Source organism: Pimephales promelas, chromosome 14 (genome assembly GCF_988280905.1).
Source record: "Pimephales promelas chromosome 14, fPimPro1.hap1.1, whole genome shotgun sequence".
Classification (NCBI taxonomy): domain Eukaryota; kingdom Metazoa; phylum Chordata; class Actinopteri; order Cypriniformes; family Leuciscidae; genus Pimephales; species Pimephales promelas.
This window is the reverse complement of record NC_142782.1, coordinates 33,773,096-33,799,153: the sequence shown is the minus strand read 5'-3', so window position 1 is coordinate 33,799,153 and position 26,058 is coordinate 33,773,096. Positions and strand designations below refer to the sequence as shown.

At 38.8% G+C, this 26,058-nt stretch overlaps 2 protein-coding genes across 6 annotated transcripts in view; one reads left to right on the top strand and one right to left on the bottom strand.

Annotated features, from left to right (window-relative positions):
- Nucleotides 1–10,655: 10,655 nt before the first annotated feature.
- On the bottom strand, nt 10,656–19,229 carry lhx2b (LIM homeobox 2b). Of its 3 annotated transcripts, none has more exons than XM_039687402.2 (5): nt 18,272–19,229; nt 16,826–17,028; nt 15,406–15,773; nt 12,562–12,767; nt 10,656–11,931 (listed from the first exon to the last, which is right to left on the bottom strand). In XM_039687402.2, the coding sequence occupies exons 1-5, from the start codon at nt 18,482–18,484 to the stop codon at nt 11,641–11,643; spliced, it is 1,281 nt and encodes a 426-aa protein (XP_039543336.1). In that variant the 5' UTR covers nt 18,485–19,229; the 3' UTR covers nt 10,656–11,640. The 3 variants fall into 3 exon arrangements, with proteins under 3 accessions (XP_039543336.1, XP_039543335.1, XP_088976011.1); XM_039687401.2 differs by having other exon boundaries at nt 15,406–15,776; nt 18,272–19,226; XM_089119885.1 differs by having other exon boundaries at nt 15,406–15,776; nt 18,684–19,226.
- Nucleotides 19,230–19,233: 4 nt separating this feature from the next.
- The window catches only part of LOC120489059 (uncharacterized), a 57,142-nt gene continuing 50,317 nt past the window's right edge, over nt 19,234–26,058 (top strand). The window contains exon 1 of one of the 3 annotated variants that reach the window (XR_016146566.1): nt 19,234–19,393. The gene's annotated coding sequence lies outside the window, so the exon portion shown is untranslated. Of the gene's footprint in view, nt 19,394–24,919; nt 25,403–26,058 lie in introns of those variants that run through there. The other 2 variants (XR_016146570.1, XR_016146564.1) reach the window with 2 other exon arrangements.

Below are 26,058 nucleotides of genomic sequence, written 5' to 3'. Positions count from 1 at the left end.
GATGCAGCTCCATGGATCAGCACCAGCCTAATAGCAAAGGCAGCGGCGCGTGGCCTTTAAAAGCGTGCGTGGAATAAAGTTCAGGTGTCAGTAGTTCAACTGATTTATAATGGCGAGGCGCATCTTGATTAAGTGCTGATGTCACCGGATTCCTCAGCGCTCATTTGCCGTATCAAGTCGTGCAGATCCAACAAACAAGACAAATGGCCGAGTGAGTTGTGGTAACCTTTGTGTTTCCCTTTCAGGCTTCATCCAATCATGTGCCAGCGGAAGTGCAGCGCTCTCCGATTTGTTTTATTTATGGCTTTGCTCCTCGCGTAATGCGCGGGGACTTTGGGCGGGAAGAACATACAAATGAGCGGTGCGTTTTCTGCTCCGCGGACCCGTCAGGCCGACAATAATCAGCCATTTTTTTTTTTTACCGCGTTCTCCTCTAACTATCACCCCGCCATTCCCGTGTAGACAGACAACTCCTCCACGTGTCGGTGTCTGCCGCCGTCAACCTTCAATTATTCTTCCCCTTCCTAAAGCACCTACAAAGAATACATCACAGGCTCGTTCGAGGGGGGAGTGTGGAAAAAAAACAGCAGCGACACCGATCGGTTGCCGGCAGTGTCATTTGTGAATAAACAGCGTGTCAGTCTGACTGTTTTTTCCCCCCTCTGTTTGCAGACAGACCTGTCAGATGCTGGAGGAGAGACACCTTTCTCCTGACAGCTGGAGCTGGAGATAACCAGATGACTGCACCAGTTCACCTCAGGCCAATGATGATGATGACCCTGCTAACAGGTTAAAAGAGTGCATCAGTTTTTTAAATACTTTTCTAACCTGTTTATTGAATGCTAGATGTAAGGTAAAAGGGATAGTTCACCCAAAAATGAAAATACATTAAAAAACAGTTTGATTCGACTGTTGTGGACTTTCGTAAAGGGATAGTTAACCCAAAAATCATAATTTACTCTCAAGTTGTTCCAAACCTGTATGAGTTTCACAACACAAAAGAAGATATTTTGAAGCAACATGACATCATGACTTTTGCATAAACATGTCTATACACGTGTATGCGTGTATACACACAAATTTTCGAGCGAAACGAAGCAAAATTTGGGGAGCGATATTTTTTTCCCTAGGGTGGTAGGGGAAGACTCATAAATGGTATTAACCCTAGTGGTGGGTAGGTTTAGGGACGGGGTTTGGGTAGGTCATATATTTATATATACAGTAATGTAACGTTAAGTCAACGGCGTTGATAAACACGATGAAAAGCGATTATGCGTGTTGATAGCACGCCAAAAATGGAAATACGAATTGTTGTCATTCCTACGGCATTTCATGAGAACAGTCTGTTTGAAGAACAGTGGATGGGCCTCATTAGTATGGAAAAGGAGATAATATGGAAGTCAATGGTTCAACGTTTTTCAAAATATTTTCTTTTGTGTTCAGCCGAAGATGGAAATTTTCGTACAGGTTTGAAACGGATGATAAGAGAATTTTCATTTTTGGCTGAACTATCCCTACGAATATGTAAACTACTGTCAAATCAATAAACTTGATTGTCTCTTGAGAATAGTTGCATTACATTTGAAAATTATTATTATTTAACCTTGTGAAAATGTAGCAGCATTCTTTTTTTTTTTAATTGGTTATTACAGAAATATTATACTTTAAAAGAATACACAAGTGTGAGCTGAATGTTATGTTTGGACACTTAATTGCATGTCATTTGCTATCAAATTAAAATGTATTATAGTTTAAATTTAGCGTATATTAAATCCAATATAGCTGGACTTCAGAATGCTTTTTTTAGTACATATTTATACGTAATTTCATAATTACTTCTAGTGTCTAGTGAAATGTTGCTAAAGCTGAATGTACTGATAAGCATTTTTCGTAAACTCATTTCTCATGAAAATGTAATTTCTAGTGAAACTTGAATATCATGCATTTAAATATATTTGTGATTACACATTTTAATGATGTAGTTGCAGTTAAGTAGTTTTACATTTATTCATTTTGAAGGCGACTTACAATTGAGGAAGACTGCAAGCGATTCATTGCGAAGAGGCAAAAAAAGAGTGTAGAAGTGCTAAAAATACAAAGTTTCAGACATTGCATACATAGAGTATCATAAGATAAGGAGAGATTAAAGGAAAGTAAAAGCATATAATTTTTTCTCTTGTATAATGTTTTATAATGTACTTTTAAAGTAAAACTTTTAATTTGGCATTTTTGCAAAATGTGTTAAGAATCATATTCATGAAAGTGAACTTTTAATAGACTTAAACAACCTTTTATTTCATTAACATCTGCAGACACAGTTTTTAAAATATACATTAAGATCTATACAATTAAGCACTTCTTTTTCTTTATCCTCTTACGATACATATATGTTATTAATGCAAACAGATAGTGGGGATTTTCGTCTCAAGTGAAATTTGTCAGAAAGATGCGGAGACTCGCCACTTAAACGCTCCCGTTTGGCTCCCATTGTCCTGTCTGGAGATGGGAATGACTAATTGGTCATAATTGTTGGTAATTCCCCATGCGTCCGTCTCCTTAGGCCATTCCTGTGTGGTCAAGAAGGAGATATCCGTTATTGATGTGACAACGCAAAATTGAAAACCTTTGGCGGCGCGTCAACCCCTAATTAATCGCTCTAATTTCATCTCACCATGGCTCTTCAGCCATCAAATGAATGCGATTACGGTGGCGAGAGCCATTTTGTTGCTCAAGCACAGGAGGTTACTCATGCTAATTAGCGGCTAGCCTGGAGAAGACAAGGGCCTGAGGGTCGGCCAGAAGAGTCCTAAATAGAGCTAAACGGTCACATAATGACCTCAGGAACACGTAGCCATGCTCGTTCTCATTTTCATAATGTATTACACTCAAGTCCACTTGGACACAATGGGGCAAGAGGCGATTAGCAAACGCTGGCCTCAGCCTTGAGGCCATGCTAACTGATACTTAGCCTCCGTTGAGTCACACGGCGCTCGTGTTAATGAATCGTGGTCTCATAAACTGGTCATTATATGAAATGGACGCCTAGAAGTTCATTTTTAAACGTGTCTATCTTAAATTTAGTGTTAATACGTTTATTTGTAGACTCCATTGGGATATGCCTTCAGAAAATGAACTGTTTAATTTGAGATTACAAAACAGTAATGGACCTGTGGACAAAGGACAATTCAATGCTGATATTTGCACAAGTGTCCACTATTAAGTTATCATTATTTGCATCTACTATGCAAATTCATGTTGACAGAATTGACATTTTAATATATTTTTATTCTTCAAGGATGCATTACATTGATCAAAAGCAACGGAAAATACATTTATAATTTTACAAAACATTTCTACTTCAAATAATTGCTGTTCTTTTGAACTTTGTTCATCACAGAATCCTAAAAAACAAAATGTGTCACTATTTCCACAAAAATCTGAAGCAGCAAAACTGTTTTCAACGTTGACGGTCGATAATCATAAATGTTTCTTGAGCAGAAAATCATCATATTAGAGTGATTTCTGATCATGTGACACTGAAGACTAGAGTAATGATGCTGAAAATACAGCTTTGATCGCAGGATATAAATTACATTTGAATGTGTTCAGATAGAAAACAGGTATTATACTGTTATATTTGATCAAATAATATGTATTTATAAAGCTAATGCCTCCCATTTAATGGGAAATGCAGTGACATCATATTCACCTCATCCTTCTATAATGGCTTAGTATCAGTTACGCACTATTGGTGTTTTTAATTTGGTTGCATCTCACAGCTGTATATATGTTTAAGATATAAACGCTTTACACTGAACACATTAATGAACTTCGTCAGAGATCAATAATTGATCATGGCATGTTTATTTAATGTGCTGTAATTGAATATCAGTCTCTTCGCTTTACACATACAGGCCAGAGTGTTTACGGCTTATCACCACATGATAAATATATCATGAGAACATCCTTCAATAATTGACATAATGCAAGTGCTCAGAATGCCGGTGCTAGTGGTTGACATCAGTGCATGTGTGTGTGTGTGTGTGTCCCACACCGGTGCCTTGTCAACCCTACATTCTGGGGACAAAATGTTCCCACAAACGTGTCAATATACACTCTTAGAAGAAATGGTTCTATTTAGAACCAGAAATAGTTCCATCCCCCGCTTCATATATGGAACTCCAAAATGGTTCTATATAGAACCTTTTTTTTTTGGTAAAAGGTTCTATTGGCCAAGTATGGAACCCCAGGGTTCTATATAGAACCCAGAGGAACCCTTTTTTAAGAGTGTATAGAACCTTTTAGGGGTTCCAAATACATAGCGCAGATAGAACCTTTAAAGGTTCTATATAGAACCTTTTCTTCTAAGAGTGTACGAAAGACTTGTCCTTGTGGGGTCATATTTTGGATATATATATATATATAATCGTAAATGCAGAAAGTTTTCTGTGATGGGTAGTTCACGCAGAAGGTGTTTTTCGTTCCACTGACCTGCGTCTCATGATTTTATCAGCAAAAGCGCGTTCTATGTGAACCAGCCCTTAGTGTGAGGGGAGGGGATATAAAATCGTTATGTCTTTGGAAAGACCCCATAAAACATGAAAAAAAAAAATGAGTGTGTGTTTCCCAGCCGCTGGGCTGCAGGTCAGCTTGTTCTGGCGTGTTGTATGTTGTGAGTGCCCGAGTCAAGGTGGTGCCGTGTTCTGCGGATGAAAGCGTTTCGCCGCTGCGGACTCCCCTCGGAGAATGGAGAATGACTGGCAGAGAAAATATGAATGCTGTCTGTTTAATGATGCCCACCAGTCCAGCCAGAGCGCATGCAGCTCATGTTAAAGTTGAAGGAGCCGCAGCAGTGGAGAGACAGACAGGTAAAAAAATACCCACCACACATCAGCCCGATATGAGGGATTCAGAACCTCGACATGGGCGGCAACTCACAAATAGTGAAGCACATGTGACAGACTATCAAAGCGTTGATAAGCATTTCGCTACAAGGTAAAGTGCAATAATCTTATGAGCATAAATTTATATATTCAGACCAATGATGACTTGTTTACTGGCGTGAGGGCAGGGCAACTAAAAGCAAACCACAATCACCCAATTAATTCCTCATAAACAAAATCAAGCCCTGCACTACATTTGTTCTTGTTCGAGAAGCCTTGTCACTTTTATGTACGTCACAATAGGGAAGAAAAGGCTATCGCAACTTCAGCTTTATGTGCAATTTCGAGTTCTTTTAAGCAGGATGGATTCTGATTGGCTGTCTAATTGATTCTAGCTATATCACTCCTCTGTGTCGTTTGTGGTTTGGACTTAACTATTCTTATAGAATTAGAATAATTATTGAAATTTATATAGTTATTGTCTTTGGTGTTACGGGTGCCTTCGCAGCAATTGATACATGGAAGGATGAAGATTGTGCAACCATTACATATAGTACCTAAATTGCTATTTAGTGTTGCGTGTCCGTACAACGTTGGCCTAAATTACCACAGTATGATGCATTGTTGAAGAAATCAACTAGCGACTGTTTCCTGAAACTGTGTTGCAAATTTGTTGTCCAACCCATAATGTGTGCGTGTCGCAGTAGCGTCGTCATATCTGACTAAAATAACATGACATATGGCCTATAACACGCTCTCACACGTTTATGTTTTTACTATTTTTGGGAGTAGTAAAATTTACATTTGTGATTTCAGCAACCAGATGCATTTACACTTGTCGAGTTTCGTCTCCAGAACACCTCAAGTGGTTTTAGCGATCGGATTCAAATCCGTTTCGGAGGGCATTTACACCTGGTCTTTTCGCAATCGGATCCGATTACACAAAATGCCCCAATCTGTATGGTTAAAAGCGCTATATAAATAAATGTGACTTGACTCAAGCAGCCACACCCTTAAAGGTGCAATACCTAAGATTTTTGCATTAAAATATACCAAAATCACAAGGCCAGTGTTATATATTTAGTTAAGATGATAACTTACAATATTCCAAACGTTTCAATCAATGTTTAAATCGCGAGAAAATTTAGATTTTAACCAAGGAAACGGGGCGTGTGAGCAGGGGTGAGCTGGGAGTCGCGAGTCAATCGCGTCATATCAGCTTACCTTGGTTTCCGCTCGTACTACGTGTAGTCCTGGACAAATGCGGTAGTTGTAGTTGTGCGTTAGCGTCTATCAAGCAACAAACGACAGCTTGTTTCGCGCATTTGTTATGGAATGGAGCACAATTATTCTTTTCATTTATTCTGGGAATGTGAACTGTTGGCTGTAAAGGGGGTCGCACACCGGACGAGAAGCGCCGCGCCACGTTTAGGACAACTCCACAGTAACGTTATCGAACACCGGACGCGCACTTTCTCATCAGTGTATGGCCAGCAATATTGTTATGTTTAATGACAGGAAATGAGGATAATGTCTGTTCTATGTTATGATTGTACTGTACAATTAAATACAATCGTTGCTGAGTCTGCATTCTGAAAACTTTACCTTAGATCATCCGTTCACAGAATGAATTGAGAATCTCACCTGAAAAATCTAATAACATCAGCAATTGTCATTCAAGCAGCTGATTTCTGTAAATGAATGCAAACCCAGACAGCAAACTGACATTGAATCAACGTGGAAACGACGTCTCTCATGACATTAAAACAACGTTGATTTGCTCATCGAATTAACGTTGAACCAACGTCAGACGCGGCATTCTTCAAAGCTAAATGAAAATCGAAAATTGGTTTGCTTTCATAACGTTGAAACAACGCGTTGATTTCAAGTTGATTTTCCGTTAGTTTTGAAAGAATGACGCGTCTGACGTTGGTTCAACGTTAATTCGATGAGCAAAACAATGTCAGATCAACGTTGTTTCGATGTCATATTTCCACGTTGATTCAATGTCAGTTTGCTATCTGGGAAACTATGCATATTGAAGCATAGGGCGAAGTCAGGATCCATTAGCAACGTTTTGAGACAAAAATAAACCATGTAAATGGCGCTCTGTGGCGCAGCAGGATTTTGAACACGGTCCTGAGGCGTTGCTGGGCGCCGCGGACAGACGCCGAATGGCGCCGCCGGTATGTGTACACTTATAGATAATAATGTGTTCGAATTTTAAATATGTGGTGCGACGCGGCGCTGAGCTTCTCGTCCGGTGTGCGACCCCCTTAACGTTAATTTTGTGAAACTGTAGCTGTGGTTGAATACTTACACGACATGAAAAGATGTGTCAAATGTACGATTTTTTATTTTTATAAAGTTACCAAAAAGGAGGACCAGCCACGTCAACTCCTTGCAAGAGACCTGCCCCTTCAAACCCTCTCCACCATAGCTTCGTCCAGTGACTCGTACAGTAACATCTGTGATAACTAATTTACTTTTAAACCTGACTTCTCTTGCGGTTACTTCAGTTTACGGAAAAACAAGCATGTAAACGCAACATTTATAGAAATCTAACTTTACCTCATCCATGACAACTAATTTTCGATTCCTGTCTGACTGATTTATCCACGGTGTAGTTGAAAACAACAGTTCCCGTCATTCCGCGTTTCTCCACGTTGTCATCAAGCAAAGCCATTGTTGTCATTTTGAATGTAGCGCCCTCTAGGGGCATCTAAATCCCCAAGATTTAGATATTGGAGATATTGGCTACAATATCCCCAAGATATTGTAGCTTTAATTATGCAAACCTTTAAGGCTTAATATAATTTAAATGGATGAGTTGTCCAACCCCCTCAGTTTTCTGCTGTAAAGTTGGGCATTGTAACATGGGAATCTATGGGATTGACTATCTTTTGGAGCCGGTCTCTAGTGGCCAGTGGATGAAGTGCAGTTTAAGTCACTTCCGTGTTGGTTTCAAGAGTGTAGACTACTACGATTTCATGCACGTTCTTTTAATGAATCCTTTTGAGTTCGAATTAATGCCATTAATGTTTTTGTTTTTTTTTTGCTATAAACTACGGACGTCTATAATTTTTCTCCGTTTTTTTTTTTGCTTCATTTACAGATTCAATCTCTTTAAATAAAATACGTAAGTGACATTTGTATATATTCGAAATAAATTGTACTGAATGTCAGCTTGCTAATTTTGCTCAAGATAAGGATTTATTAAGTTCACGTGTCATAAAAGCAAGAAACTCTGCTTCTAACCTCAGGTCCAGAGCTGTTGTAGCGATGTTTCGGGAAAGACCAACTCGTTGAACTACTATGATAACGACGGAACTTGGGACCATAGTTGACTAACGATACTTTTTGTAAACGCACCCTTGGGTAAGTAGCTATTTCAGGAACTAAGATTTACTTGGAATTTATTTTTAGCGAATCTGAGATCGGCTTAAGCTCTTAATCAACAGCGAGTACTTCTGCCAGCAGCTACATGAGGACGGTTAAATGCAGCTTGTAGCCGATCTGTGCGAAGCCTGACCCAGACCAGGGCTAGGTTTGTTGATGACTGAAGTCAGTCTGCTCTGAACAGGGGTGGACTGTTGCTTTGCCAAGGGCTGAGGGTTTCGTAGCCAAAGGCAATGACCATCCTTAGCCCTGGGCAAAGATGAGCGATGCAGCGAGCGAGTCCTAAAAGCATTGCTGCTTCTACAGAGCTACATATACATGCTGTAATTATTCTTTTTCTCAAATAAGCAACCCCTACAGTTATTATTACCATGTTTTTGGGGGCATTTCCCATAGCAATAGCAAGTACCATATAAAATGTATATAGGCCTAATAAATATGCCTACTAAAATCTAGAAATGTATAAAGATTATGTATAGATCAGATAATTGCCCTATATATGAAGAGTTCAGATGCAAAAGCCTCTAAATACCATTTAAAATTTTCTTCTAAAATGATGATTTTTATCAAGCTTGCATATTTAAGTTCAGTAATTTCACTTAAATGACAATTAATAGGTAATTATCATTGCCATTTAAGTGAAATCACTGAACTTAAATATACAAGCTTGATAAAAATGATCATTTTAGAAGAAAATTTCAAATGGCACTTAGAGGCTTTTGCATCTGATCTCTTCATATATAGATAAATAGATGGATATAAGGAGATATCAAGAGAGAGTGTGTGTGTGTGTATATATATATATATATATATATATGTATGTGTGTGTTCGAATCAACTTGGGTCCATTAAATATTAACAAATACTACTTCTGATTTGAATAACGTGTTAGTAAAAGCTGAAATTAAGATTAATACATGCTTTAGAAGAATTTTCATTGTCAGTTCCTGTTAACAAATGGAGCCTCGTAATGCGTTACCCTAGTTTTAAGTGTATTTTCAGTTCTTTTATTGTAAGATTTTCCAAGCAAACACAATTAGAGATTGGCATAGTGCACTTGTCTGCTATTTAACCTCTAATCTCAGTGATTGTTTAGAGCCAATCCTTATGCATTTCTAATTGAAAGACTCGGTCGGCAAGGTCGGATCCAGGCGGCTCGAGCACAAAGAAAACAAGCTTTCGGAAAAGATCTGTCGCCACAACATAACATATGCACACTGAGCAAAGTCTTAAAGTCTTCGCTGGGTATGGGGCACGTCACAAACACCCAAACCGATGTGATGAGCCTCGGATTCGGCACAGTCATAAGATTCCATATTAAAGTTTATTGGACCAGCTATTTCCAAAAGGGCTGTAGTGTGTTTTAAATAGCAGACTCTCTCTATTAAAGCCTTCATCGTGTGGCTTTTTGTGGGAATGCGTTGTACATCTGGGCACCACATTGGCTTCCACGGTGGCTGGCTGGCTTTGGCACCCATCATAAGCCCATTACAACCCCGGGCTGCCAGCCCTCCAGGAGCCCGAGCGGCGGGCATCACGCCAGACCACTCCACAACCCCAGTCACACTCACTTCAACAAACAGCGGCGAGAGAAACCGGAGACGTGGAGAGTCACTGACCTAATGTTCACTGAAGGCCTTGTTTGCACTGGGAAACATCGTGTGTCGAGACCGACGTGTTGATGTGCGTGAAAACGGGAGCGCCGCTGCCTTTCTGCTTCACTTCAGCGGATGTCGGCGAGTGCCAAACATCCAGGTATGTATGACTGGGTGACCATATATTTCACATGGGCTGTAATAAAGTTCGATTCCAAATGCTCCACTGTTCAACCATTTAAAAATAATTATCTTAATAAATTCCAGGTTTCTCGTCACAAGAGGATTTCAGCTCAGAGGTAACACACACACACAGTGTACAAGAACAAATAAAACCAAACCAACAACTCAATAACACAGGATTTGCGTTACATTTTCAGTGCATTTCTTGTCGTTTAATACGATGCAAGTTCATTTAAATTATTTTGCATCTAATATTACTATAAATCCTCGGTTTTAAAAAGCTATTTTCGTATCATCTCAGATTATTCATGTGATAAAGCCAGGACCCAAGCTGCAAAAAGCTTTGCTTAGAAAGATCTGTGTTTTTGAACTTAATATTAATGAATTGACTTATGTTTGTTGAAATGCAAGTACTGTGTGTGTGTGTGACGAGATGCTTTAAGATTATCAGTCATGAATTACCATGACAACACTGGCCTCATCTTAATCTATTAATGTCCAGTTTGACTGTATTTTACTGTACATTGCCGTCTTTCCATAGATCTGTTAAATGCTTTGAAATTGGTGAAATAATGAGGACCACGAAAAAAAAAAATAGTGATTCAATTTTTTTTTTTATATTTTTTTACAGAACTGAAGATTTACATCAAAGGGGAGACTGCAGGGAGTGGACTCGAAATTTCTCAATAATCTGTCAAAACTGTACAGCATTTCAACAAGCAGCCTCTGGTTACCATGGAAACATTTACCCTGTCTCCAACACTGTCACATCTTAATGGTTGAGAAGAAAAAAATCACCTAACCGAATGAGGGGGAAAAAAAAGTGTTTCATTCCATAAATCAGTGTTTGTTTGTGATGACGCTCCTCCGATCAAGGTTTGTCTTCTCCGCGGCCATTTTCCCTCCCAGTGCATTTGTCGTCTCGTGAGATTGTGTTCTCAGGTTTCATACGTACTACTATCAGATCCAGTGATTTCTGAGTGAGGTAATATGTTGGAATGAGAGTAAATGAGCAGTTCTTCCTCTGTATGCATGTGTGTGTGTGTGTGTGTGCATGAGATTTACTCAACCATCCGACAAATTAAAATACACATTTTCCGATGTAGTTGGTTGGGGCTTCAGTGACTACACTGCAGGATAAGGCACGTGACAGTCAGGCTAAGTGTCGCTGTTCTCATCTCGTAATTATTCACATTATAATCCAGTTTCCTCACACTGACCCCTCTGTGCATGAACATAAATAACAAACAAATGAGTTTCCCGTAAGCTGCAGCCCAGTCTCTCTCTGTAAACATGGTTGGGGGAAACGCATGGAGAAGTAAAAATGCAAATCAGTCGTTTCAAAGACTATTATCAACAGATCCAGATGCCAGAAGATGCAACGCTCTTAAAGAGTTTCTGAGTCTTGATTTTTCTCCATTCGTAAAGTCTGGATTGTCCACATCTGTAGATTGGTTTACGTATCAGACAGATGTAGTATGCGAACGAGAGCGCGGTTTCCGATTTCGATGGCTGTTGAGACGCCGCACCCGTGAATGTTCTTCTGAGGATGCAGACGTGTCTCTGTGCAAATGTGAGCATCAGAAGAGGCTGGTTAAGGTGCTCTGCGATGGACTCCGGCACTCGTGAACGTCCAGGCTGCCCGGCACAGAGGTCAGTACGGAGGTGACGGTGGGCATCGTGGGGTTGGTCAGGTCTGTGAGGGTGGTAGGGGTGCTGGACGGACTCATGGAGGCGTTGGAGATCTCCGAGGCGGGTCCGGACGGTGTTCCTCCGGGCATGGTCGACCCGTCCGAAGCCTTGTCCACACCCGTGTTCTCCTGACGCAGGAGGTTTCGTCTAAACTTGGCCCGAGCGTTCTGGAACCAGACCTGCAAACCGAAACCAGGGTACGAGCTCATTTTTTAATTCTTTCGTTCTTTCTATTTACTTTCGATCACAATCTTCATTCCTCTAGTAATTTGTTGCTGAAGTGAATGAATTTGATTAAACGCACTGTAAAAATTAATGCGCTTTATCTAATCGAAACAATTTCGGCAAGAGATTACAAGCAATATTATTTATTCAATTTAACACATTAGAATTGAGTAATAATCAAATGTAGTCCTTAAAAGTTAACCATTTAAAATGAGTAAAACTTAAAAAACGTTCATTTAAGTCACCATTGTGGTGATCAGTGTTTGATTTAGGCTTGTTTTAAAATGACGGCGTTCTCCTTCAGTGATTCTGCTTAACATCTGGTGTCTTCAATGTTAAAATATAAATATAAAATAAAGAGTTCTTAATTAATCTTATTCAGATATTTTTTGGTGCTCATTTTAAATGGTTAACTTTTAAGGAATTAATTTGATTGATTATTACTCAATTCTAATTTGTTCAGTTTAATTAATGATATTGCTTGTAATCTGTTGCCACAATTGTATTGATTAGAAAATGCGTATTTAGTTTTACAGTGTGTATTGTACAGCCCATTATTGAAGCCAAAACAACTGATTTCTGACCTGTAGGACGCGCTTGGTGAGACCTGTTTTCTGGGCCAGCTGTTTCAGATCCTTGGCGTCAGGATTGTGGTTGATGGCAAAATACGACTTCATGGTCCTCAGCTGATGGTGTTTAAATGACGTTCTCATGCGCTTTGTCTTCTGGCTGGAGCTGTACTGTGAGTCTCTGTCCATCGGATCGCCATCATTCTCATTGCAGCTCAAAGCTGGATAAAAAAAACAGACAATCGATTAGCTGTGCTCCTGATATTGATCCCAAAGTGTTCTAGTCCAAACATTTCAATAGCTGAACCACAGTATTAAAACTAGACGAGTTTTTTAGTAGTGGGCTTCTACTTTGAATAAGTGCAGAAAGCCTAAACTGAAGCTCTTTCACAATAAATACACTGGATCTGATGATGAGAATGAGGGTTCTTCGATTGCACAAGTGTGTTTAGTCTTGAATCTGACCAGATAAAGCAGCCAGCACCATCATGTTGCTGTGTTTGCAACTTACTGCATGCATAATAATCTGCATTATGCTGTAGTCTTACATCATGCTCTTTTTATCTTTATTATAAAACACATCTGATTGCATCTGAAATGCAAATGTTTTGAAGCATGCAAGTCTGCATTATAATTTATCTCACTTTTTAATGTAAAAATCAACACTGGTGGGTTTACCCGGTTTTATAGCAACCCCACCCCCCACATATGGCTCTATCTTTGTTTTCTGTTTTTATGATGTCTAGGATTTGATGGTAGAAAAAGCCCACACTATCCATCTTTGGACACAAGTGTTTAGTAGATAGGCCCGTCTGAATGTGTCAGAAATGTGTTTGCGCCAGTTCCAAATTCTTGGCAGAAGTTTATGTGTTGCTAGACGCATGACAGTTCAGAATTATGTTTTCTCTGACAACTACAAATATTAGTCATTGAAAATGGTCTGATCAACACTTCAGATAATTAACCTTGAATGCTTTACAACGCCGCACATGGCGAACAAATGTTTCCTCCTGATATAAATATGGCCATTGAGAAATACTGTCACCTTTACAACAGTTATCTTTACTGAACACAGAATTATTTATGTGCACATTGTAACTGTAGTATTGCAATACTAAAAAGCTGTCTTTTTGTTCTTATTTCTCAGGGTTTGATCTGCTGTCCTTGTATTCGTGCTGTTGTTTAAAGTGTGAGCTGATGGGGGCAGCAATGATCTGACTGTGTCAGAGAGACAGCTAAGTTCACTCACTCTGGTTAACTCCTGTGTTGTCAAAGCGGTTGATCTGATTTCAAAAACTTTCATTTTGACTTTCCTTTAACAATTCCTCACAAGCGGGTTATTCTTACACCAAACAAGACCACAATTTTTGTGATCATTTTGCCAACTTCAATTAACGATGCCTAGACAACAAGATTTTCAAAGCAACCAGAGTGTTTGAGTTTAAAGTGATAAAGAAAACATCATTTAGCCTACACATTTTTAGTTTTTATATATAAGGAAAACTCCTGTGAAACTTGTATTTTATAGACTAGTTGTAGTCTTAAATAATAACATGCGATATAGACCAGGACACAATCTGACTAATAAACGATTCTACATTTATTTATTTATTTTTAAAATACGTTTTATTATAATTTCGTTCCTTAATTTTGTATATTGCTTTATGCCAGTATATTTTGCATTGAATAGGCTACTGCTTGAATATTCGTGAAGAAAAGGACAGCGTCGTATTTGATTCAACTTTTTGTAGAGCAAAACCCATAAATGAATTCGTCTGAATTTGCTTTGAAAACCTGAAGTCTTTCTTTCTTTCTTTCTTTCTTTCTTTCTTTCTTTCTTTCTTTCTTTCTTTCTTTCTTTCTTTCTTTCTTTCTTTCTTTCTTTCTTTCTTTCTTTCTTTCTCTTGTATTTAATCTTCTGGAGGTCTCGACTAGCATCTAAGCCATTTTCCACTTGTCAGTCTCTGTAGTCGTCATCATTCCTCTGTTTGGTCCTCAAGCAGGGGCCCAAATGCCCCGCTGAGGGGCCCGAAATGCCCGAGCGAACAAGTCACGTTGTTCTAAATTGTTCAGCACAAGCTCGAGTGCTTAAGTAGAATCTGTGATGTGTGTCGATTGTCTTAAAAGTGGCGCATTTTTTCCTTTTACGTAGTAAAGAGGTGAACTTGTATTTGTCGTTTCTTGGGCAAAATTTTTGTATTTAAAATGTGCCTACACGGAAAAATTCAATATGAAGCGTTTAGTGAATTAGGCTACTAGGCTATATTGCTAATTAAGGATTGCGGGCTTTCATAAAAACACCACCACGTGCTTTATAAAGATATCTTCTCAAACGAATTAGGATGACAAAGTCTAATAAAACAAAACAATAGCAACGAAATATTGCCGTTTAAATATATAGATTCTTTTTCCCAAACGAGGACTGCATTCAGAAATGCTATTTTAAATATTTCCCGCCTGCTAGAAAGCAGTTTATTTATTGCACGTGCAGGGTTGCAATTATAATAGCCTAATACAATTATTTACAGTCGGTAGTTAGCTAATAGTAGCCTATTGTTGAAACGACATTTGACCGTATAGGCCTTGTAAATTCATCATCATGCAGTTGGCCAGGTTTCTTCCTTTGTCTTGCTCTGAAACGATTTCTTTAGGTAGACTAGTGCACCCCAAAAAGTTTTATAAACCTGGAAATTCCCCGAAATCGCAGTAAGTGGGCATTACTACGCGCTCTTAAAAAGTTGTGCAACATCAGATAGGAAATCGGCTTGCACCTCGTGCCAAATGAAAATGAAAAACGAATGCAAGGAATAAAACTATAGCAGTTAACCAGCAACAGCAAAACGCCAATAATACTCTCACCTGCATTATAAGCAGCCAAGTCCGCTCCGGGCCCAGGGCTCTTCCTCTTTCGGGGCCGGCCCTTCTGCACCGTGTTCACGCCGTTATAATAAGACAGTCCTAGAGGGCCCGTGCTGCCCAGTCCTTTATTAGACGCTACATCCGTGTGATTGAAATGCGTGGGGAAGTCTCCCTGGATGAGCGTTTCAAAGTGTAGCCTGCAGTACACCAGACTGTCTTTCATGCCGAAGTGGTCCCCAGTCGTCAGCATTTTGTTGCAAGTCGTGCAGGTGAAACAGTTCAAGTGGTACACCAAATCCCTGGCCCTCATGACCATTTCCGAGGCCGAGATCCCGAGGTGGCACCGGGCACATCTCTGTACCGAAAACCTTCTGCGGGAGAATAGAGCAGCTGTGACCTTTCAGATCACTTCAACCAGAAGGTGAGTCCACCACTCACCAGCCTGACATTAAATGCGCTGCTTTTCATAATAACCTTTGGAGGAATTGTAATTTGTAAATTATTTCATCTGAAATACATGTTGAGGAGAGGCCTCAAACAGCAGGATGCATGAACAAATAGAGTTAACTCGTGCAGTGGAATTCAGTCTCGCCAATAAATAATTGTTAAATAACCCACAATTTAGATCGACGTGTGCTGGAGCCTAATTTGATCGTGGAAATGAGTAAAGCCTTCACTTATATGATTATCTTAATAGGCCTCTCGCCTCCCTCTGATTATTAAATTGTACAATGACATACAGAATCAGTGCACGGTCAGATAAATATCATCCAAACATCACACAGTGGCGCTTTTGGTTTTGCTCCTTTCTTTTTTCCAACAAAGATAATGTTAAGATCAAGCTCTTGAGGTAAATCGTCTTGGCATTTTTTTTATTTTTTATAATGACGTTCAAAATCACTTTACACTGCAAAATATACGCAGACACAACTCGGATTTTTTTTTTTTTTTTTTTACGTTAGCCTATATGCTTAGTTTCTGAATTATTGAATTAAACGAAATATTAAATTGCATCATGACGTCTTCACAAGTAGCAATATCTAGACAAAAAAAATGGCATTTTGCTATACAGGATGTTTCGTTAATTTAAACAAAAACGTTCAATTTTAGGCAAAAATCATGCCTCGAGGCTAATATCAGTACTTTCTGTATTTTAGTAATTAATTTAAACGAACGACGTGTTTACATGCAATATCATCTACAAAAAAAAAAAAGGCTATGCAATAAAATTAGTTAGGCTATGCCTTGTCTGGGGTTTTGCATTTTATAGGCTAATGACGAAACCACGTCTCACACACAAAAATATAGTTTACAGGCAAAAAGTAGCCTAAGTAATTTGCTACTACATGTTTAGCCTTTTAATTATTTATTATCCACAAGGTAAACGTCACTGTTGAAGCGAAGGATGTGAGTTGCTCACCTGTAATAATCTTCTTTGCAGTAGATGCTTCCGTCTTTGCTGAAGCAGGTGAGCTCAGACTCCAGATTGAGTTTACACTCGCAGCACTTCAGACAGCGCATGTGCCACTGCTTGTCCACGGCGAGCAGGTAATAGCGATCCGAGATCTTTCCTCCGCAGCCCGCGCACAGAGCCAGCCGGTCCCCGCTCATGGAAGGCATGTTCTGCACAAACACACAATCACACGACAACATTATCTCTTATGCTTTACAAATCATTTAACAGCAGTATGGTAAAAGATAAAATATGCATAGTGTGTATCTAAAGTGCTCTGTAAACACTTGGCTATTTTACGCATTTTCTGATTAAAAATGTCCAAAGATTGAGGAATTACTAGTGTACAGAATGGGAGGAGCGTGAGATCAAATTCAGAATAGGAGTGTATTCACCATTGATAAGTTTTTAATGTTTCCAGTTACAACGGGAAACCACGCATAAAAAAGAAATAACCGCAAGAATTGATTATGCATGCTTACATGTTTTTATTTTATTTAATTAAAAAGCTTTTGTAAAAATGTGAAAATTGTGTGAACAAATTAATCAAAGAGTGCGCTCGTTTTATTATGTTTACGTTCGGCGTGTTGTGTGGCCTTAAATACACATTGGATACATACTCGTAATAATAAAAATGAGTAGCCTAATAAATATATGATTTTGTTCTTAATAATTAGGCTACTTTATTTGTAATTTTGGGTTTGCCACCGTTAAAAAAATGGCAGTGTTAGAAATGTTAAAATAGTTTTAAGCATTCAAAGTTCATTGTTGCCAAAGAAACTGATAAGAAGTAATTTTAATGCAAAGGAATTAACCGTAAGGTTCGACATAGTCTCTTTTTTGTTGGTTATCACAGATATTACGGCACAAAACATTGTCAATTTATTTAAGTTCAATTATAGCCCCTGAAAATTATTTTACCATAATTAACTCACTCAAATGTTATGAAAAGAGAAATGCATTTTTATATGATGAATTTCTCATCTCTTAAAGTTGAGCAGCCCTGCATAAGGATTTGTAAAATAGGAATTTCCTTTAAATGCAATCTGTGCAAAACCGAACAGGGATTTTCTTGCTCGCCAATGCATTGATATTTTACCATTTCTATCGAATAATCAGTTGAAATTAAACAGAATTGTACCCCATTAAAAACTGAAAGGCCTATAGTAGAATAGCCTATCATAGATTTATAACAATTTGCAATACTCCCAAGGCAAAGATTCACAAGCAATGCGTTGGAGACCAGGCCTATGATTTTGGCTTCGAAGAAGTTTGAAGTTTGTTTAAATGGACAAGGTCGAAAATCCCGTCTTTGGGCCTCTATATAGCACTGTTTGAATAGCGGTTCAGTTAAAATAGGCTGTTATCATTTCCAAGCAAGCGCCTGGAGCGAGAGGCATGGCTTTCTCCTACCGTCTCTGTTTCCCCCATATCTATAGCCGAGCTGATAGTCGCCGAGTCGCTCTTTCCTCTCCGCTCCATTTCTTCCAGAACACCATGCATCTCGCCTCCAGGCAGACCGTGGAAAAGCATCGTTGCCGCAGATGAGACCGAATAGCACGTGTTTCCGTCAGATCGGCAACCCAAGATTTCCGTGAGACGCACTTCTAGCCCTGTGCAGTTCATATGACCTCTTTCTCTCACACGCTAAATAATTCCCGGTCGGAGAATCTGATCGCTCTTAACGCTATTCGTTTATCAGAAATGTCAACTCCGTATTCTGATAGATTCTTTGAAATGCATCAGAGAAATGAGATCGCAGAGCATGCACCCGGTACGGGATCGGTTTAGCCTATGAGAGCATTCCGGGGCTTTGAGGACATACCAGCTACCGAAGCCCCTCTACATGTGTGACACTGGACCCTCCTATTTCTTCCTGAGTAACTTTCAGTACCACATTTTGGACATGCATTTGTCAGCATAAGATCTCAGTTTTTCGTTCTTGTCTTTTCAGAAATCAGTCTTGGAGCGTGTCTGCTGCAGCTCATAACACAAAAACAATCCGTTATTTCATCGCCGAAGAATAAAAATATATAATCCCGAAATGCTTGGGAGGAACGACTACAGTGACGATTCAGATTCTGCAAGTGGTTATATCTTCATCCTCCTCCACGACAGTTTGTCATCACACTCATACACACGCACCAAAAATGTCCAACTTCAGTAGGCTTCAGCTTGGATACGGGTAAAAATCAGCTTAAAGGTTTGCTCTAACAAATGAGATGGTTGTCCTGACATAGAGCTTTTTGTGATGAGAGCCTGTTGTTCCTGGTCCCGAATGCCGTAGGATCAGCCTGTAAACGATTGAGAAGGAGGAGGAGTTGAGGACACTTTTGGTTTGTATAATCCAGTGAAGACAGTGAGGTTCCCTGCGCTCTTCCCTCTCCAAACGTGAGCAAACCCAACGCGCCTTTTCTACCGGGACTTTGACGTCACGCCGTTCCGTTCGTGATTATTGGCTGTTCGAACTCTTGATATACTCGCTGTATCGAATTGTTGCAGGGATTTTAATGTCAGCTGGACCATAATTTGATGGTAACTCAAGACTTTCTCAAATGATGTGATGTTTTTGTTTTTCAATTATCTTTTTTATATAGCCTACAAAACTTTAGTAATTCAGACAGTTTTAATTATTTTTTTGTGTGACATTATAGCCTTAATATGATCGACTTTTTTTATTTAACTTTCGTGAAATGGACATTCCACGTCTTTGTCTTAAGTGACAAGTGAATCGCTCCAATTTGTGATTTGATTTCATGAATTCCTAAGCTTGCTTTTTATCCGCCGATGTCTTATGCGATGTATCTAGTGCGATATGATCGTAATAATTTATTTATTTTGAATTGTGGTTTGAACCCCATTGTTTTTTGGATTGATCTGCTTTACCAGACACCTCGGGCCCGGACAGATCCCCGTGACTGGTTAAAACAAAAGGATCCAGAATAGCGGGAATAGCCTCTGTCTTAGGCTACTGACAGCAGTGCTACAACTCAGACTCTCTGTGAGAAGTGCAATTAACGCCATGTCACCGTGAATTCGGCTTTTTCGTCAATCTAACCTGCTTTTTGCCCCTTTTATTGTTCTAAAAACGTCGCCGAAGATGCATTATAATTCCTACTAATAATCTCCTTCATGTGCATGGTTTTCCTCACATTTTTTTCCCACATTTTAATTATTTTAATGCCATTCTGTCAGCATTTTATTTTTCCCCAAAACTCCTAAAAAGCTTTCTTTGAGACTATTATACTCGGTCTTTAAAAAATCTCTATGAGGTGAGTGTTTAGAAAGCAATGAATATATCGGATCATCCATTATTGATGGCCGCCCTCTTTTGTACCTCATATAGACTGCTGTGAGCCACTGCTTCCAAATCCCAAACGGCCACATATTTGTTTTACTTATCCAGTCCATCCAGCTATAAAAGGTGATTATTCTAACAACGCAAAGAGAGACAGTTCTCTTATATGTGAACCATGCAGGAGACTAAAGAAAAACATAAAAGCACGAAACAAATTACATTTAGTTGAGGATATCAAAGTTCAGTCACATTTTTTATTTGACATTCTGAACAAATTTTTGCGAGGGTGTTTTCGGGTGCTCATTTAAGTTTTGGGTTTTGTTTTTACTCTATTAATTCATGAAGCACTCTTAATTGGCGCTCTGAACTTAATTGGCGAGACAGTATTAATTTCGAGCCCTAGAGAGCAGCGGACCTCAGAAACAAGCCAGTGGGAGACAAAGTCATACAGCCCCCACGTGACTCGCGTTTTAACAAATGAGAGTTCGAAGCAAATATAAATTGATTTTTAAATGCCACTGCATGGCAGAGTTAACATAGCTTTGATGCTCCGTAAAAACATTCAAATGATTTTATATGTTGTATGGCTATTGTGAGGTCCGTATGTTAGCTTCAAAATACACTTGCTTTATCAAAATTAAAACCTAGTTTAAATATTAAAAGTTTTAATAACAAACACACTTTGTTTGTTCGAACAGCATATTCGCTTTCTGCTTCCTCTTTACATTTAGTGACACGAAGGTTTTGTATACGTTCCACGAAAAAAACTGGTACAAATGTTTTCGTGCAAAAGTTTTGAAATCATGTAAGGGGCCGAAATACTGAAAATGCTCAGCAATTCTGTCTATAATATATCACGTTTAATATAGTCTCTTTGCTACATTTTTAAACCTATTAAAAATGTAGATAGGTCAAATTACAGTAAACAAAGTCATTGAATGCCATGTTTAAATCGAAATCCTCATTTCAAGAAGCTATAAGAAAAGAGCTTGTTAGTTGCTCAAGACAAGACTGTAAAAATTGTCATGCTCTTGTTTAATCTTCAAAAACCTTCATTAAGACAACCTGAGAGTAAGTGTGTTTCCGAGCAGCACAACAGATTAAGGATGGCATTAACTCTGACACATTATCAGCTTGTGTCTTATAAACAAACACCTGGCTTTTTGACAAGATCTCGAGCTCCACACACACAGTGCTGGGAAATGTAACCGCAGGGAATTGTGTATTTTTACTCAGTCCTGCAAACGAAGAAACTAGCAAACATTCTTTAAAAACTGACCTTTGATTGCATGTGGCTCATAGTGATGGCATAGTAGCTATTTGAAGGATGTAGTCGATAGTCATTATATTGTTCTTGAAGGGTATGACACGGGTTCAGCTCATTGAATAAGGAGATGTCACTCCCGCTTGTCTGAAGCATTCAAACACATTAAGATGAAAATTATATGATGGAATTTAACCCTAATTTACAACTGACCTACTGATGTGTGACATTGTCTAAAAAATCGTTTTCTACACAGCAGTTTATTAACAAGACGGACATGCTGAAGAGAAAACAACAGTTGTCCTTAACAGGCCATAACTTGTTTATGCAGTATAAGTGTGCTATAATTTCCAATTGCGGGAACATACATGGGAATAAGCACACTTTTGTGCGCTGATCCAAATATTTAGGCTATACCCGCCATCCTTTCCAAAAAAAGTACGCTGGCCTGTCAGAAGAGAAACAGGTGCAGCTGTTTATGTAGAGTGACATATATACCAGTGACAATTTGCCACAGGCCTGGCAATCATGACTCGGGCCCATTGAGCTGCATGATCTGAACAACGATAGTAGCCAATAGTAGGCTAATAGGGGTAGACATAAAACTAAAAGTAGCCTACCCACATCATTGAAGGGCAGGCGTTAATATTAAAGTTTTATTGCATAAATATGAAAAGGCATGTTAAGCTCCCAAATCCTTATGCAAATGAAATCCTGTGTAATACCCTTAATTGAATACATGCATATTAATAATGTGCGCTCTCTGTCTTATACATTAAACATTTCAGTGCGGGATATCTTGCGTGTTCGAAATATTTCGTGAATCTGTCAAATTTAATAAAAATAAAAAATGCGGGTACAAAAGACATACAAAATAGACTAGGCCTACATAAAACACTTCTAACCCTACGCGTTTATTAGTAGTGTGCGAATTATGAATTTAGCACCCCCACCCATTACATATTTTAGCTAAGGCTTGAAAAAGGATGTCAAACAAACAAATAGGCTGTATGCGTCAGCAGGTTTTCAACGTAGGCCTACGACTACAAGTTAGATTGCACAGCTATTTTCAGTAGTCGCGAAATAAAATCTGGAGTTCGCCAGGGGGAGGTAACCATAACAACAGTAGGCTACACGGTGCACGCGCTTCCATTAGGCTACTATTAGTATCGCGTGGTGCATAAACATCACAAGTCACTTTGTATCACTTTATGAATTATATGATAAAATATGCCTATTACATTTTGAAATTTTTTAGAAACAACTTTGTGTTATGATTAAAAACGTAACTCATTTGCCTTAATTTACACCAAATTGCAAATTGCAATGCGTGAGTCAAACATCGACAGATTATGCCCTAAAATTACTTTTGCATTTAGACCTACTGCATTTAATAATAGCCTATTGTAAAACAATAAAAGCGTAAAAACATTGTAAAACATTACAAATTTAGCAGACGTTTAAAATTGTCTTTAAAAGGTCGAACCTCTGAAATATAGCTAGCTCTACGCACACTCTTTATTTGTTTTGTCAGACACTGTCTCTGATTTCACAAACCTCTGCTTCATGTTCCTCAGTGCTGTTCCAGTCAGATCTAATAACTGGAGCTCGTGTTTAATATGGTTTGTACTCAAACACCTGGGAAACCGAGCGCGTTTTGTCTGCCGCCTTTGTATCTCTCCCCGTGATAATTCTATCCAGCTCTGATCAAACCACAGATATTTCTGTGCTGAGATTTGGGGCTTTCGCCACGAACGAATAGAGCAACACTAGCTACTCACTCCCGGTGAACGGATCGGTAATCTTTTATCCATGGAATCTGGGCTGGAAAAAAAATGTTATAGTAGACCTACATTTTTTTATTAAAGGACATCTTATAAAAAGGAAATCAATTATACAAATTAGTTAAAAGCAAAAGAAATTCCTTTTGCACAACTAGATAGACTCAACGCATTAGACATGACTAAAATGGACCATGAAATCTCGGCTGTCTTGAGCGCGTTCTCTCTGCTCTGAGTGGATATAGCCTAGTGCTGTTTCGTGGCCCTTCTTTTAACCTGTTAATGAGTTCAAGCTTTGGCCTTTACCTTCTGTCTGAATCAGATTCTTCCGATGAGGTGTGAGAACGGAAACTGGGGACAAGACTGATGCTGACTGAGCTCAAGATGGACGAGAGGAACGATTATTTATGCTGGACTATTGCCCGAATATATTATATATTTGCATACTATCTCGAGCAAAGCTCTTTTATTTTATTTGAAAAACAGAGAAACTTTAATTCAGATTGACTTTTAATTAGAGAAACAACACTAGTTTCTTATTTTATATTTACAGGCCTACTCATTATTAGGCTATTAATAACCTATGCACCCTTTTAGTAAAAAAAAAATGCATGTGTAATTGATGAAAATCATTTGAAACGTGAAAAATAGACGTGTTGAAGGAGGTCGTCGCTCGAGTCTTTCTGTCTGTAGTCGTGTTAATTAGACAGTGCATTATAGACGAATCCGACGAGCGTTCTTGTGTAGGCTGCCATCTTGTGGCGACGCCATTACTGAGCTGTTACACCGGCATAGACATATGCACCGGTATGTAAACAAACCTCGGAGATAAGGTGATAACGCACCCTTGATGACAGCTACAGCCAGGCAGACTTGTTGGGTTGATGATGTTAGACATTGGTCACAGATGAAGGTACAAATGATCTTACAGATTATTTATGAAAATAGCTTGGCAAGCTAGCTAGGCTAACGTTTGCTACCGAGGAAACTAAAAAAAGATCTGTCCATTTGGCAACAATAAATAAATAAATAAATGAAATCAAATAAACAATTTCATGTTTTTCATTTGTGTCCATTATTTATCTCATTTTTACATTGCAACGGGCATGGGTAAGGTTACGTTACAGCTAGAAAGTATACATAATATCGACCAACTACTGTTTTTAAACCATGGAAAGAGGTCAATATAACAGCAGGAGAACAATTATGTCACATAACGTTACATTCAGCTCAGGAAAGCCATTTAATGACCATAGCATGTTAATTGAATAGAAAAAATAACAAGAGAGGAGATTTTGCTGATCACTATATCACACATTTATTATATTTTTTTACTTATGTCATGAAATAATTGTTATTATACGCGAATGTCCGCGTCTTGTACTCGCCCAGGAGATCTATGTAAACCGTACGGCACCAGACAGGGGCAGTCGACCCGGGGTATTCACAATGTTTTCTCTTCAAAATTGAAATTTTACTGCCACCATTGAAACAATTTATAACGGAAACTGTTTACCCACTCGACATTATACAAGGGCTAACGTTGTAGCGTTAGTGACAGTCGTAAATCGCGAGCTGTTTATTCCAGTGGACGCAAGTTGCAACTAAAACAATAGAAGGCAATGGCGCAACGCTACCCAGCAACAGCTCAGTAATGGCGCCCGCTTACTTCCGGTAGTTTCGCCGGATTCGTCTATAGGGAGAGATCAGCGTCTCTCTCTCTCTCTCGACCAAATATTGTTGCGACTGGTTTCCTCATGTTCTGACATCCAGGCTTTAAAAGATTGCATTGACACAGTGCAAGATCAAAGAATAATTTGTCTAAATAGGATTAAGCCGATTCAGAGATAGTAGACCTACACATCAGCTTTATTGGAATTTACTGCTAATAAAAGGGCTTGCACGCATAGCTAAGAGTTCATAATGAATAACCTAATTATTGCACTTAAAATCCTAGACACTTTAATTGTGTGTATGTAGTCTGTTTTACATTGGTCTCTTTCAATTCCGTAGACTAGTTAAAAGTGAAAAGGTGAGGTTCTAGTTAATTCCCCAGGTATCGCGATATTTAAGAAGTGTGATTACATACGTCATACGGAGGAGCGCGCGATCAACGTCCATTTTGAGATGTCGCCTCAGAATTTTATCAAGGAGAATTACGAAAAGTGAGTCTCGAAGGCCATTATAAACATCCAAACTTGGTAAGTAATGTTTTATACGCTGAGGGCATATGGCAACCAAACCAATTAGATGTAGGATATAGTGACCATTCGGCTCGTGCATGCCCATTAACGGCTGTGTCATTATACAGTCACACCATTTGGAATTGATTATAGATTAGCTCGAGATTGCCACTGCCTCCTACTTCTAATATTAACCTGTCAATCTGGGGCTAAAAAACCAGAGGAAACTGCGGTTTAAGCAGATAGGGTGTACATTAATTAAGGGAGAGTATGGGCTGAATTTCTTAAATATGTAACACCTGTAGATAAACATCCCAATTGAACTAAAGTGAGGTTATGCTCATTCATTAATGGATATGACCAAAGTAAGTGTACTGTGATCTTTAAAAACATCAATAATTACCTGGAGTCTTATTGATCGTTTTGCAACTTAAACATCCTAAAACTCAGACCGCAATATGGCGGACAAAGCCAAGAGAGATGCATTGGAAACTTTTAAGTTTGTTCTTCCAATCATTATTCATGAGGATAAACATGCACAGAAAGAGCTTTGCAAAGCAACGTAAGCTTTTAGCCCGTCTTCTCGGTTTTGTCCCACACTTTTGGAGAACCTCTGGCTCAGTTTAGAACATTTCTTTTGTTTGCCTCCATCCTTTCTCTGACTATTTGTCCCT